The sequence below is a fragment of the Odocoileus virginianus genome, chromosome 30, assembly GCF_023699985.2.
Source record: "Odocoileus virginianus isolate 20LAN1187 ecotype Illinois chromosome 30, Ovbor_1.2, whole genome shotgun sequence".
Lineage (NCBI taxonomy): Eukaryota > Metazoa > Chordata > Mammalia > Artiodactyla > Cervidae > Odocoileus > Odocoileus virginianus.
In genome coordinates, this window is record NC_069703.1 from 39,087,927 (window position 1) to 39,099,958 (window position 12,032).

Here is a 12,032-nt window from a genome sequence, read left to right on the forward strand (position 1 = left end):
AGGCCCGACCAGGTGGCTGCCTGCCCAGAGCGCCCTCTGCGCAGCTGCAGCCGACCTGGCAGCCGTGGCCACACCCCCAGGGGGAGGGGATGGACGCCATTGGCTGTCCGGGGTGCTGGTGGCCCCGCCCCCCATCGGCCGGTTGATGGCCCAGCGCCGCACGCTGATAGGCGCGTACCTCTTCGCAAATGCTTGTATGGTCTCTTACTCCTCCCTTTCCTCTTCAGCTGCAAGTCTGCTCCCCAATGGAGCTGGAGTGGGGGTCAGTGTGCCTATGTCCAGTGGTTAAGTCACAGCCTGAGGATGGAGACTAAGGACTGTGCTCTGACCATGTAGGCCTCCTCGGTTTGGTTTCACTGCAAACTCTACTCGTTATTAGCTCTTATGACCCTCTCTGAGGCTGTTCTCCTTTTGTATAAAATGGGAGCCTGAAATGGAAGGCCTATAGCATAATGTGTGGGGCTGCAAATCAATTTAACATTCGTAGAGTAAGCAGTGTTAGATGTTATTATGCCCTCTCTGTTAGTTGGTTCGTGACCAAGAACAGACAATCAGAAAAGCTATCTTGTGCCCTGCTTCCCCTCCCCACCTGGATTTTTTTCTCTTTATCAAGTATATTACTGCCATTTCTTTCCATTCACATTAATCATGTGCTTAGGTGGGCACTTTCCTGGTAGTCTAGTGGCTAAGACTCTGTGCTCCCAGTGCAGGAAGCCAGGGTTCCATTCCTCATCAGGGAACTCGATCCCACAGGCCACAACTAAGGACCCTGCATGTTGCACTGGGACCGAGCATAGCCAAATAATTAAATACAGATTTTAAAAAAAAATGGGCTGGGGTTTTTTGATTTTTAATTTAAAATTAAAGTTTATTTCATGTGAGTCATATTTTAAAGTCTTCATTGAATTTGTTTCAGTATTTGTTTCAGTATTTCATGAGGCATGTTGGATCTTAGTTCCCCCACCAGGGATTGAACCTACACACCCCTCTATTGGAAGGGTCTTAACCACTGGACCGCCAGGGAAGTCTCTAATGTGCTCAGTTTTTAATCTTCACAAACATTCTATGAGATAGGTTCTTTTCTTACCCTCGTTTCACAGATGAGGACGCTTAGACTTGGAGAAGTCTGACCAGTGTTCTGTGGCAGGGCACAGATTTGAACCCAGGTCTGTGTTATCCCACAGCCTGTGCAGCAGCCTCTCCTCTCTCTTGTCATCCTGCACACTTAGGGGCTATCTTCTTTACCCCTCAGTCTCCCATAGGTCCCACGGCACAGAACCAGGTATGGTGCTGACGCTGGGCCAGGGCGACGTGGGCCAGCTGGGGCTGGGCGAGAATGTGATGGAGAGGAAGAAGCCAGCCCTAGTGTCCATTCCAGAAGACATCGTGCAGGCTGAGGCTGGGGGCATGCACACTGTGTGCCTAAGCAAAAGTGGCCAGGTAGGTCAGGGTGGCGCCAGATGGGACAGGACCTGGGACTGGGGGGCCCGGGGAAGGAGCTCTGAACCATATGCATTACTCTGTAGAGATGGAGCTGGCTAGATAAGCAGGGTGTGGCCTAGACATGAAGATACTGAGAGGCCAGACCTCACACTAACAGGGGCATCCTCTGCACAGGTCTACTCCTTCGGCTGCAATGACGAGGGTGCTCTGGGAAGGGATACGTCAGTGGAGGGCTCAGAGATGGTCCCTGGGAAAGTGGACCTGCAAGAGAAGGTGGTACAGGTGTCAGCAGGAGACAGTCACACAGCAGCCCTCACCGAGGATGGCCGTGTCTTCCTCTGGGGCTCCTTCCGGGTAAGACTGGGTCTGGAGGATGGCTGTGGAGCTGGTAAGCAGAATTAAATATAGCTGGTGGGGCCCCATCTCCATGCCCTTGTTGTACTTGTGGAGAGATTGACACCCTGGGAAGAGCTTGGACCCAGACCCAGGTTTCTGGTTCTTCATCCAGGCCTGTGCACACTACTGACTGTTCCTATGAATCTGATGTTATGATGTTGTGTCACGGAAAAGGGGTGGGTCAGGGATACCTTTGGTCTTTGGCTGAGCCAAGAAACCTGCTGACCCATCTCCTCCCTTTTAACCTCCCCCCTCCCCTTCCCAGTCTCCTTCCACACTTCTCAGAGGCATATCTCAGAATTTTCAAGACAGGAGAGTGTGGTTTAAACAGCAGATTCAGCATTAAAATTGTTTTGGAACTTTGTTATTCAATTTATTTTGAAATGTCAGAAATAAAGGAATCTGATATTTCCTCGTTGGAACTCTTTTAACACTTTTTAATGGAGAATTTCAAACATGTAAGAGTAATCAGAATGCTGTTTTGAACTCTTATTTACTTGCCTGAACAATTATCAGCTTATGACCAAACTTGTTTGATTTTCACTACCTTCCATTCCCCAACTCCTTTGTGATATTTTAATGCAAATCACAGACCACATATGATTTCACTCATGAGTATTTCACTATGTGGCCTAGCTCCTGCCCCCCTGTCCATCCTCAGCTGGCACCAGTGCCCTTCCCCACACAGCTCTGGGGGTGCCTGCAAAGCTGGATCTGGCTGGTATGAGACAGGCAGGGCTGGCTGAAAACTGACCGCCCTTCCTTCCAGGACAATAACGGTGTGATCGGGCTCTTGGAGCCCATGAAAAAGAGCATGGTGCCTGTGCAGGTTCAGCTGAGTGTGCCCGTGGTGAAGGTGGCCTCAGGTGAGTCTGGGTTCTCACTCTGGGCAGGAGTTGGAGAACCTTCTTCTGGGTCTGGCCCAGCCTTGGGCCTTACAGCCAAGCCCAGCATCCCCTGCTTTCTTCTCACCCTCAGGAAACGACCACTTGGTGATGCTGACAGTTGATGGCGACCTCTATACTTTGGGCTCCGGGGAGCAGGGCCAGCTGGGCCGCGTACCTGAATTATTTGCCAATCGTGGTGGCCGTCAGGGCCTTGGTAGGTGTTTGTTTTTTTAATTTATTTTTGTCTGTACTAGGTCTTCATTGCTGCATGTGCTTTTCTCTGGTGTGACAAGCGGGGGCTACTCTCTAGTCGTGGCACTCAGCTTCTCATTACAGTGGCTTCTCTTGTTGTGGAGCACAGGCTCAAGGGCACGCAGGCTTCAGTAGTCATAGCTCATGGGCTCAGTTGTGGTTCCGAAGCTCTAGAGCACAGGCTCAGTAGTTGTGGCTCATGAGCTTACTGCATGTGGGATCTTCTGGGATCAGGGATTGAACCCAAGCTTCCTGCACTGGCAGGCAGATTCTTTACCACTGAGCCACCAGGGAAGCCCTTTGGTAGGTGTTTTGCTGATTTAGTTTCAGTTTAAGTTCAAAGGATTCATTAACAAAAGAAACCACTCATCACACACAAACAAAATACTGTTGGTTTCACCTATGCGTCATAAGATTTCGTCTGACCTCAGGGCGTTGGCCAGACCTCCAGGGGCTTAAGAAATTCCTGGACCCACTCCCTTTCTTAAGTGCCACTTGACTTACTGGTGACAGTTGGTGTGTTCACAAGTAGGTATGTAGTCCAAGCAGGGTCCAGGCAAGGTCAGATGTCGGTCAGAGGCCTGCTCCCTACTTCTGAAGCCTGAACAAGACTACCTCCATTTTAATTTCCCTAACAGTAGGTAGCTTAGGTACCTCTGGTGGGGCAAGTTGGCAAGCCACCCCCTGCTGAAGGTCAAAGGCAGAAGGGATTTTCTTGTGTTCAGGCTTGCATCAGGTGGACCTGCAGTGATAGTTAAGGAATCCCCAGACTACCTCAGAGTTGAATCTTGGCTCTACCCATTACTGGCCGTGTGCCCCCAGACACAGTTTCCTCATCTCTAAACTACCTGCCTCAGTGGGTTGTTGTGAAGTGAACTGAGTTCATATAGAAGGCTGTCTGACACACAGTAAGTTCCATGTAAACGTTACCTCTCTGGCTGTGGGAGTCTGAGTGAGGCACCTGGCCTCTGTTGGCCTCAGTTTCCTCTTCTGTATTCTACGGAGAAGAGTCCTTGCTTGGGCTCCCTGCAAGGGCTTCAGCAGTGAAGGAGACACAATGGGGCAGAGAGGAGAGGCCATGTGTGTGCCACTGACCCTGACCTCTCTGCCTGCAGAACGACTCCTGGTTCCCAAGTGTGTGATGCTGAAATCCAGGGGAAGCCGGGGCCATGTCAGATTCCAGGATGCCTTCTGCGGTGCCTACTTCACCTTCGCCATCTCCTCTGAGGGCCACGTATATGGCTTCGGCCTCTCCAACTACCATCAACTTGGTGAGTTCCAAGCCCATCATCCAGCGTAGTCCAGAGTGACTTGGGTTGCAGTCCTGCCTCCACCACTCATTCATTGTGCCCCCTCCGTGTGAGGGTCACCTAACCTCTCAGAGCCTCAGTTGTTGTTGTTTTTAATATTTATGTATTTATGTTTGGTTGTGCTGGGTCTTCGTTGCTGCACTGTGGCTTTTTCTAGTTGTGATGAGCGGATGTGATGAGGAAGGGGATGAAGAAGGCAATTCCTTGGACAGTGTCACCCTTGACACCCCCATCCTGGCCTTTCCTCCCTAGGAACCCAAGGCACAGAATCTTGTTTTATACCTCAGAACCTAACATCCTTCAAGAACTCCACCAAGTCCTGGGTGGGCTTCTCTGGGGGCCAGCACCATACAGTCTGCATGGATTCAGAAGGTAGGGGGGTCTCGATCCATCTCTGGGGTGGGGGTGGAGTGTTCCCTGGGCACAGGCCTGGCCCCACTCCGTAAACAGCGGTGCTTGGAACCTGGGCCGGCTGCATGGATTGGGCTAATTGTGGGTCCATGAGGGTCACCCCACTTGCCAGTATCCTGGTGAGTCTTCCACCTGGGAGTTCAGTGGGGACCTGTGGAGGTTCTCCCAGGCCTCCCTCCACACTGAAAGAGACACTGCAGATCTCCTCACCACCTGGGATTGAGGGACCCACTCCCATGGATGTCGGTGCTCACCTGGCCTACGTGGAGCATGCCCTCCTATTCTTCGTCCCTCTCCCGCCTCCCACAGGAAAAGCATACAGCCTGGGCCGGGCTGAGTATGGGCGGCTGGGCCTTGGGGAAGGTGCTGAGGAGAAGAGCGTACCCACCCTCATCTCCAGGCTGCCCACGGTCTCCTCAGTGGCTTGTGGAGCCTCTGTGGGGTATGCTGTGACCAAGGATGGTGAGTGGGACTGCCCACAGTCAGTCTGGTTGGGGTCTGGGGGTCATGATTCTTAACCACAGTGCCTAGCAGGCTCCGTTGCCCACCATTCGATGGAACTGAGATGTGGAGAGCAGTTTGTGATGATGTTATTCTTGTCTTGATTGTTAGAAGCTCTGGCTTCGATGACATAAAGTGAGTAAACACATTATTAAAATTATTTTAATGTGTTGTAGCCAAGGGGATATATTAATTACTGAGGCCCAGATAGGCAAGGCTTCCCAGGTGGCTCAGTGGTAAAGATTCTACCTGCCAACGCAGGAGATACAGGAGTCATGGGTTCGATCCCTGGCTGGGGAAGATCCCTTGGAGGAGGAAATGGCAAGGCACTCCAGTATTCTTGCCTGGAAAATCCATGGACAGAGGAGCCTGGCAGGTCACAGTCCATGGAGTCAGGAAGAGTCAGATACAACTGAACACACAGGCAAGAACAGGCAGAAGGACTGGAACCCAGGTCTCCAGACTCCTAACACAGGCATGCATTCACATTTTATACCTTGGTGACCCTTTTTATATACAACCTAGTAACTGCCAGCTTCCCAGGGAGTTGTACTTACAATATCATTAGGAGAAAGAAAGCTTAGTAGTTGGGGTCCTGGCAAGCACAGCAGAGGAGGGTGTGGACAAGTGGTCGCCAAAGTCTGGGGGAACAGACTTGGAGGCCTTGAGAAAGCAGGCTGGCAGAGGTGCTTGATCCGGGACTATCTGGAAAGAGTTCCTGAGGAAGTGGGGCTTTTACTGCACCTTGAAGGTTTAGTCCTTAATGGTGAGAAAAGGAGAACGTCCAGAATAGTCTCAAAGGCAGGTGGTTCAGGGAATGGAGGTGATGTAAGGGTTTGGGGAATGACCAGTCATTGTCAGGCCTTGAACGCTCTGCCTGGGAGCAGGGAGAAGTCTCTGTCGATGCATAACAGCTGTGGTCTCTGGTTGACAAAGCTCTTTTTTGTCCATCATCTCCTTGCCTCCTCCCAGCTTCTCTGAGGCTGGGACATTGCCAGGCTGCCTCAGGCCAACCCCAGAAGGCACCCTCATGTCCCAGGCTTCTCACCCTGCAGAAAGCTGGGGATGGGGATCCTCGAGACAGCTGCCCCTGTTTCTCTCCCCTGTAGGTCGTGTTTTTGCCTGGGGCATGGGCACCAACTACCAGCTGGGCACGGGACAGGATGAAGATGCCTGGAGCCCCGTGGAGATGACAGGCAAACAGCTGGAGAACCGTGTGGTCTTAACTGTGTCCAGCGGGGGCCAGCACACAGTCTTACTAGTCAAGGACAAGGAACAGAGCTGGTGAAGCCTCTGAGGGCCTGGTTCCTGGCCACCCTCCAACTTCCCTCTTGGAACAGGGAAGCCGTGACGACTGCGTGCTCCAGCAGGCCTCTCCCAGCCCCAAGTACTCTGTCACCTCCTGCCTTTTCCTCATCAGAACAGAACCCTTCTCCCCTTTGTGCCCCCCTCTTTTCTGGAATCATCCTGGGACCTACAGGATGAGGGTGGGATACATGGAAGAGAGGAGAGGGGTTTTTATCAGAAGGAACATTGCTCACCCCACAGCCATGCGGTCAGACCTTCCCCCTCATCCCTACTTCCCATGGTCCTGGCTGACCCTGGGTTTGCTTCTCCAAAACCAAAACTTCCTCCCCTGCGTGTTGGGTGCCCATATACGCTGAGAAGTCAGGCTCCATCGAGCCCTGCTCTAGTCCTCTGCCACTCTTCCCGTCCTTCCCGACCCACAGGCGGACACGTGGTACAGTCAGACCCAGCTGTCATGGACCTATGCCTGGGGGAAACTGGAGAAGGGGCAGGGCTACCCAGCCACGGGCAACCCCAAGCCAAATATTTGGCCCTGAACAGGTGCCCATGGGGCAAAAACAAAAACAAGGCTCCTCCGCTTGATCAAGAAAAAAGCCAATCAGCCTTTCTCCCAGAAGCACAAAGCATTCTGTCCTTTAGGCCTTGTCTGCAGTCTCCCTCATCCAGCCTGCCTCACCTGCAGCCAAGGGCCTGAAATCTGGAAAGGTAGCTGTGCCTGCAGGGCAAGACTTGCGGGGAGAGGGGAAGGAGGGCTTTATAAACAAACCTACAGCAATATTGAGAGTGAAGGGAGGGAAGGGGAAGAGGGCTGGAGGGGTAGAGGCTGGTCCCCAGAAAGGGAAACAGCAGCTTGTACAGTGGCTGAAAAAACAGGAAAGGGTTTTGATTTTCTTTTTTTTTAAATGTAAAGTATTTTGGAGGGGAGAGTGAAATCTTTTAACACTTTGAATAAATTTAGAGTTTTATAAAACAGGCCACTTATTTTCTACGAACTCCCTGCTTTTTTAAACGGGAGCACCTGCTGTGTTGGGAAGGGCAAAATGACCCCATGCCTGTAGACCTGGGGAAGACTAGGACTTCAGTGATGTCAAGAAGTCCTGGTATGTGCCAGCTGTTCATTTTTTGTTGTTGTTTTATTTTTGTTTTTTGTATGGAACAGTGGCTGTTCTAGACAAATCAAAAAGAGTTGATTGGTTTTTGTTAGGTATTTATGTTTCAAGAATCACTGGGTTTTTAAAAAATTATATTGTACAGTATGTGAGACATGGGATGGACCTTTTAATATCCTAATTTGAAACCAAGATTTTTGAGTACAATATACCTCTAGAGATACTTACACTAAGTTTAACGATGTATCATTTCAAAAGTTAGTGTAACTGATTAAACATGATTAACTGCACAATAACAACTTACGCATAATGATGTAGATTTTCATGGGCATTTGAGCAACCAAATCACGTGGAGCTGACCTGTCCAGTATGGTGGTCAATAGCTACTTGCGGCTATTTAGATTTAATTTAAATTTGTAAAAATGTAAAATGAACTTCCTCAATTTTACTAGCCACATTGCAAGTCCTCAGTAGTCAAAAGTAGCTAGTGCCTATGGTTTGGGGGCTATGCAAATTCAGAAATTTATAGAACATTTTTATAATTGCAGAAAGTTACAATGGACAGTGCTAATATGGGGGATCTATATTTGTACAGCAGGGAAGTTTTATTAGCACCAGGAGGATTCTTGATGTCAGCTACTCTTGGAAAAATGAATATGATGTAAAATAACTTAAAATGTATTCTGTGATTGTTTTTTTCCTCGAACTTTTAGTTTCAATGCAGGTCCTGTCCTGATTAGAAATTGACTTGTTAGAAGGGAAAAAAATCACAACTTTCGACTTTAATATTTTCATTGTAAAGAGGCACTGTGTGTCTGCTCTTCCCTCCCCCACCCCCCCAAAAAAGTTCATTTTGATTAGATTTATTGAAGCTTTCCCTTTTGACATACAGTCGATTGAAAGTACCCTCTCCTTGAAAACAACTCTTGTGAATTGGGACTTAAATGGGCCAGGCACTATACTGAGCACTTTGCATACAGTAATAGCTCATTTCATCCTCACATCAGCCTTGTGAAGTTGGAATTGCTGTCCCTCAGGAAAATGTCCCTGGGAGTTCAAGTGACTAACTTCAGATCAAGCTGCCTTTCTTTTCCTTGTATTGTAGTGAAAGTCACTCAGTCGTGTCCAGTTCTTTGGGATCCCATAGGCTATACAGTCTATGGAATTCTCCAGGCCAGAATACTGGAGTGGGTAGCCTTTCCCTTCTCCAGGAGATCTTCCCAACCCAGGGATCGAACCCAGGTCTCCCACACTGCAGGCGGATTCTTTACCAGCTGAGCCATGAGGGAAGCCCAGGAATATGGAGTGGGTAGCCTCTCCCTTCTCCATCGGATCTTCCCAACCCAGGAATTGAGCTGGCGTCTCCTGCATTGCAGGCGGATTCTTTACCAACTGAGCTATCAGGGAAGTGCTGATAAGTATTGTATGTAACAGTCATATCGCTCTTTGTAGGTGCTTTGCGTATATTAGAAAGGTATCAGGTACAAAGTAGAGGCTCCGCAAGCCTTTGCTATTAACAACCGTTGCACATTTCAGAATTCCCTGTGGTTCATAATTGCCTTGTTTTTCACATGCTTGCTTTTTTGCTATAAGTATTGTGCAATAATTCAGTGTCAGAGTCTATCGGAAGTGTAAATCTCGTTTTTTGTGTTCAAACATGTCAAGTACTCTTAAGTTTTACCTTTTCCCTATCCTCCTCCAACCTGGATTGGTTACCCCAAAACGAATGTAATCACCACATATGGCTCAGCTGTAAATACTGTTTACAGTCATAATAATGTAGCTGTTCAATGGTTTAACAAATTATAATCAGAAGACGGAAAGGTGTGTATGTCTGAGGGGACATCCCTAAAATATCTGAAACTACAAATGAATAGAAATTATATTATTGAGGGCTTCCCTGGTGGCTCAGTGGTAAAGAACCTGCCTGCCAATGCGGGAGATACCGGTTTGATCCCTGATGCTGGAAGAGCCCACAGACTGCAGAGCAACTAAGCCCCCGCCACAGCTGTGGAGCCTGTGCTCTAGAGTCCTGTGGCCCCAGCTCCTGAAGCCCTCGTGACCTAGCGCCTGCGCTCCACAACAGGAGGAGCTACCACAGCGAGGAGCCTGTGCGCTCCAACCAGAGCGTAGCCGCCTCCACTCCCCACAACTAGAGGAAAGCCGGCACAGCAACGAAGAGCCAGACAGTCAAAAATTAAATAAAATTATCTTTTAAAGTATATTATTTAGAAATACGCATATTTTAGAGAAAAGGTTTGGAAGTGGTTGCCTCAAGGGACTGGGAGTTGGGATAAGGAATAGGTGGGGTAAGGGATGGCTGTTTATTGTTTGACATAAAATCAGTTTTTTTCCCCAGTGTCTTGGTTCAGTCTCTCAGTCGTATCTGACTCTGCAACCCCATGGACTGCAGCACACCAGGTTTCCCTGTCTATTATCAACCTCTGGAGCTTGCTCAAACTCATCTCCATCGAGTCGGTGATGCCATGCAACCATCTCATTCTCTGTCGTCCCCTTCTGCCTTCAACCTTTCCTAGCATCAGAGTCTTTTCCAATGAGTCAGTTCTTCACATCAGGTGCATGAGTCCTTGCAATGAATATTCAGGACTGATTTCCTTTAGGACTGACTGGTTTGATCTTGCAGTCCAAAGGACTCTCGAGAGTCCTGTTCAACACAGTTCAAAAACATCGATTCTTTGGCACTTAGCCTTCTTTATGGCCCAACTCTCACATCCATACATGACTACTGGAAAAACCAGAGCTTTGACTATATAGACCTTTGTCAGTGAAATTAAAAGACACTTGCTCCTTGGAAGAAAAGCTATGACCAGCCTAGACAGCATATTAAAAAGCAAAGACATTACTTTGCTGACAAAAATGTCTAACACATCCCCGACATTCTTGTGGGAATTTGATTAGAAACAGCAAACAAGGAATCCTATCTGATAAAACTTACATTCTAAATTAAGTATGTAAAAATCTTCCACATGTAAAATAAAATTTAAAAATAGTACGCAAAAAAAAAAAAATAGTACGCAAAAAGCAGAGGGGTTGGCAGATAGTGGTAAATATTTATCAGTTATAATTCAAAGGCCTCCAACTGCCACGCTGGAGCACTTATTAGAAGCCAGGCATTAGGCCAAATGTTTTTCCAACTTCTCATTTTGTCCTCACAACAAACATGGTTTGGGACTTTGCTGGAGGGCGAGTGGTGAAGACAGTTCCAGTGCAGGGGGCATGGGTTTGATCCCTGGCCTGGAAATTGAGATCCCACATGTCACACTGCTTGGCCAAACAAAACATAGCATGAGGTAAACACTGTTATTTGTTGGTTAGTTGCTAAATTGAGTCCGACTCTTCAACCCTGTGGACTGTAGCCCGCCAGGTTCCTCTTTCCATGGGATTTCCCAGGCAAGATCACCGGAGAGGGTTGCCGTTTCCTTCTCCAGGGGATTATCTCCTTGTGGGGATGGAACCTGTGTCTCCTGCGTTGGCAGGTGGATTCTTTACCACTGAGCCAGTCGGGAAACCAAGTGTTACTATTACCCAAAATAGTGAGGAGGGCTCAATTTGTTCAAATCTATAGTCAAAGCACATAAACACTATGCTACTGAGGAAGTGAATAGAATAAAACTGGAAATTTGGCAGCTTGTGGTTGGATCTAAGACTGGATCCACAATGTATGACAAAAACCACTACAATATTGTAAAGTAATTAGCCTCCAACTAATAAAAATAAATGAAAAAAAAAAAAGAAACATTAAAAAAAAAAAAAAAGACTGGATCCACCAGTGCTTGACTTTTGGGCCAAACACCCCAAATTTGGGATGTATATACTGTCAAGGAAGGGCTGAAGTGGCCATCAGCCCAGAAGGAGCCTCAGAAATGGATTCTCAAGCACTTGGAATGACTTTCACTGTTGGAGATGACAATTCTCATAGAAGTTTCACATTCTGGGGAATGGGTAGTAAACTGAGGTGAAGGCTTGGGACTCTCCCAGATTAGAAGTCAAATTGTCAGGATTATCTAGAAACCGTGTTTACTGAGTGCCTTGTGTGGCAGGTCACTGTTTTGGGACAGGTTAGACCTGGCGGTTTGGATTAGTGTAGGAGATGTGGGACGCCAGAAAGTGACAAGACTTGGGGACTGATTCGTTTTAGTTGACATAGTTGCCCCAATTTACACTCGCTGTAATTCTGCCCTCCCTGCTCCCCAGGGAATGATGGAAGAACCCCATCGCAGTAGTGAACAGAAATCTCTTGCAAACTGGGAAATGCATTGTGAAGGGGTGGCTGGAGCGGACCAGTCAGTAATTTGCCTAAATGAGTGGAACTGAATCGTCCAGACTTCCAAAGGACATCTTTCACTTGGAAAAAAAAAAAAAAGTGCCTACATTTGCAATTTTTTTTTTTAACA

At 48.2% G+C, this 12,032-nt stretch overlaps 1 protein-coding gene across 10 annotated transcripts in view; it reads left to right on the forward strand.

Moving 5' to 3' along the window:
• The window catches only part of RCC1 (regulator of chromosome condensation 1), a 31,096-nt gene extending 21,121 nt beyond the window's left edge, over positions 1-9,975 (forward strand). For 8 of the 10 annotated variants that reach the window (XM_070459027.1, XM_070459029.1, XM_070459028.1 and 5 more), the window contains 8 exons: positions 1,253-1,440; positions 1,618-1,797; positions 2,609-2,705; positions 2,818-2,940; positions 4,094-4,249; positions 4,541-4,660; positions 5,009-5,161; positions 6,310-9,975. In XM_070459027.1, coding sequence (XP_070315128.1) covers positions 1,253-1,440; positions 1,618-1,797; positions 2,609-2,705; positions 2,818-2,940; positions 4,094-4,249; positions 4,541-4,660; positions 5,009-5,161; positions 6,310-6,488 — 1,196 coding nt within the window. In that variant the 3' untranslated portion in view covers positions 6,489-9,975. Of the gene's footprint in view, positions 1-263; positions 333-1,252; positions 1,441-1,617; positions 1,798-2,608; positions 2,706-2,817; positions 2,941-4,093; positions 4,250-4,540; positions 4,661-5,008; positions 5,162-6,309 lie in introns of those variants that run through there. The other 2 variants (XM_020869287.2, XM_070459031.1) reach the window with 2 other exon arrangements.
• Positions 9,976-12,032: the final 2,057 nt, after the last annotated feature.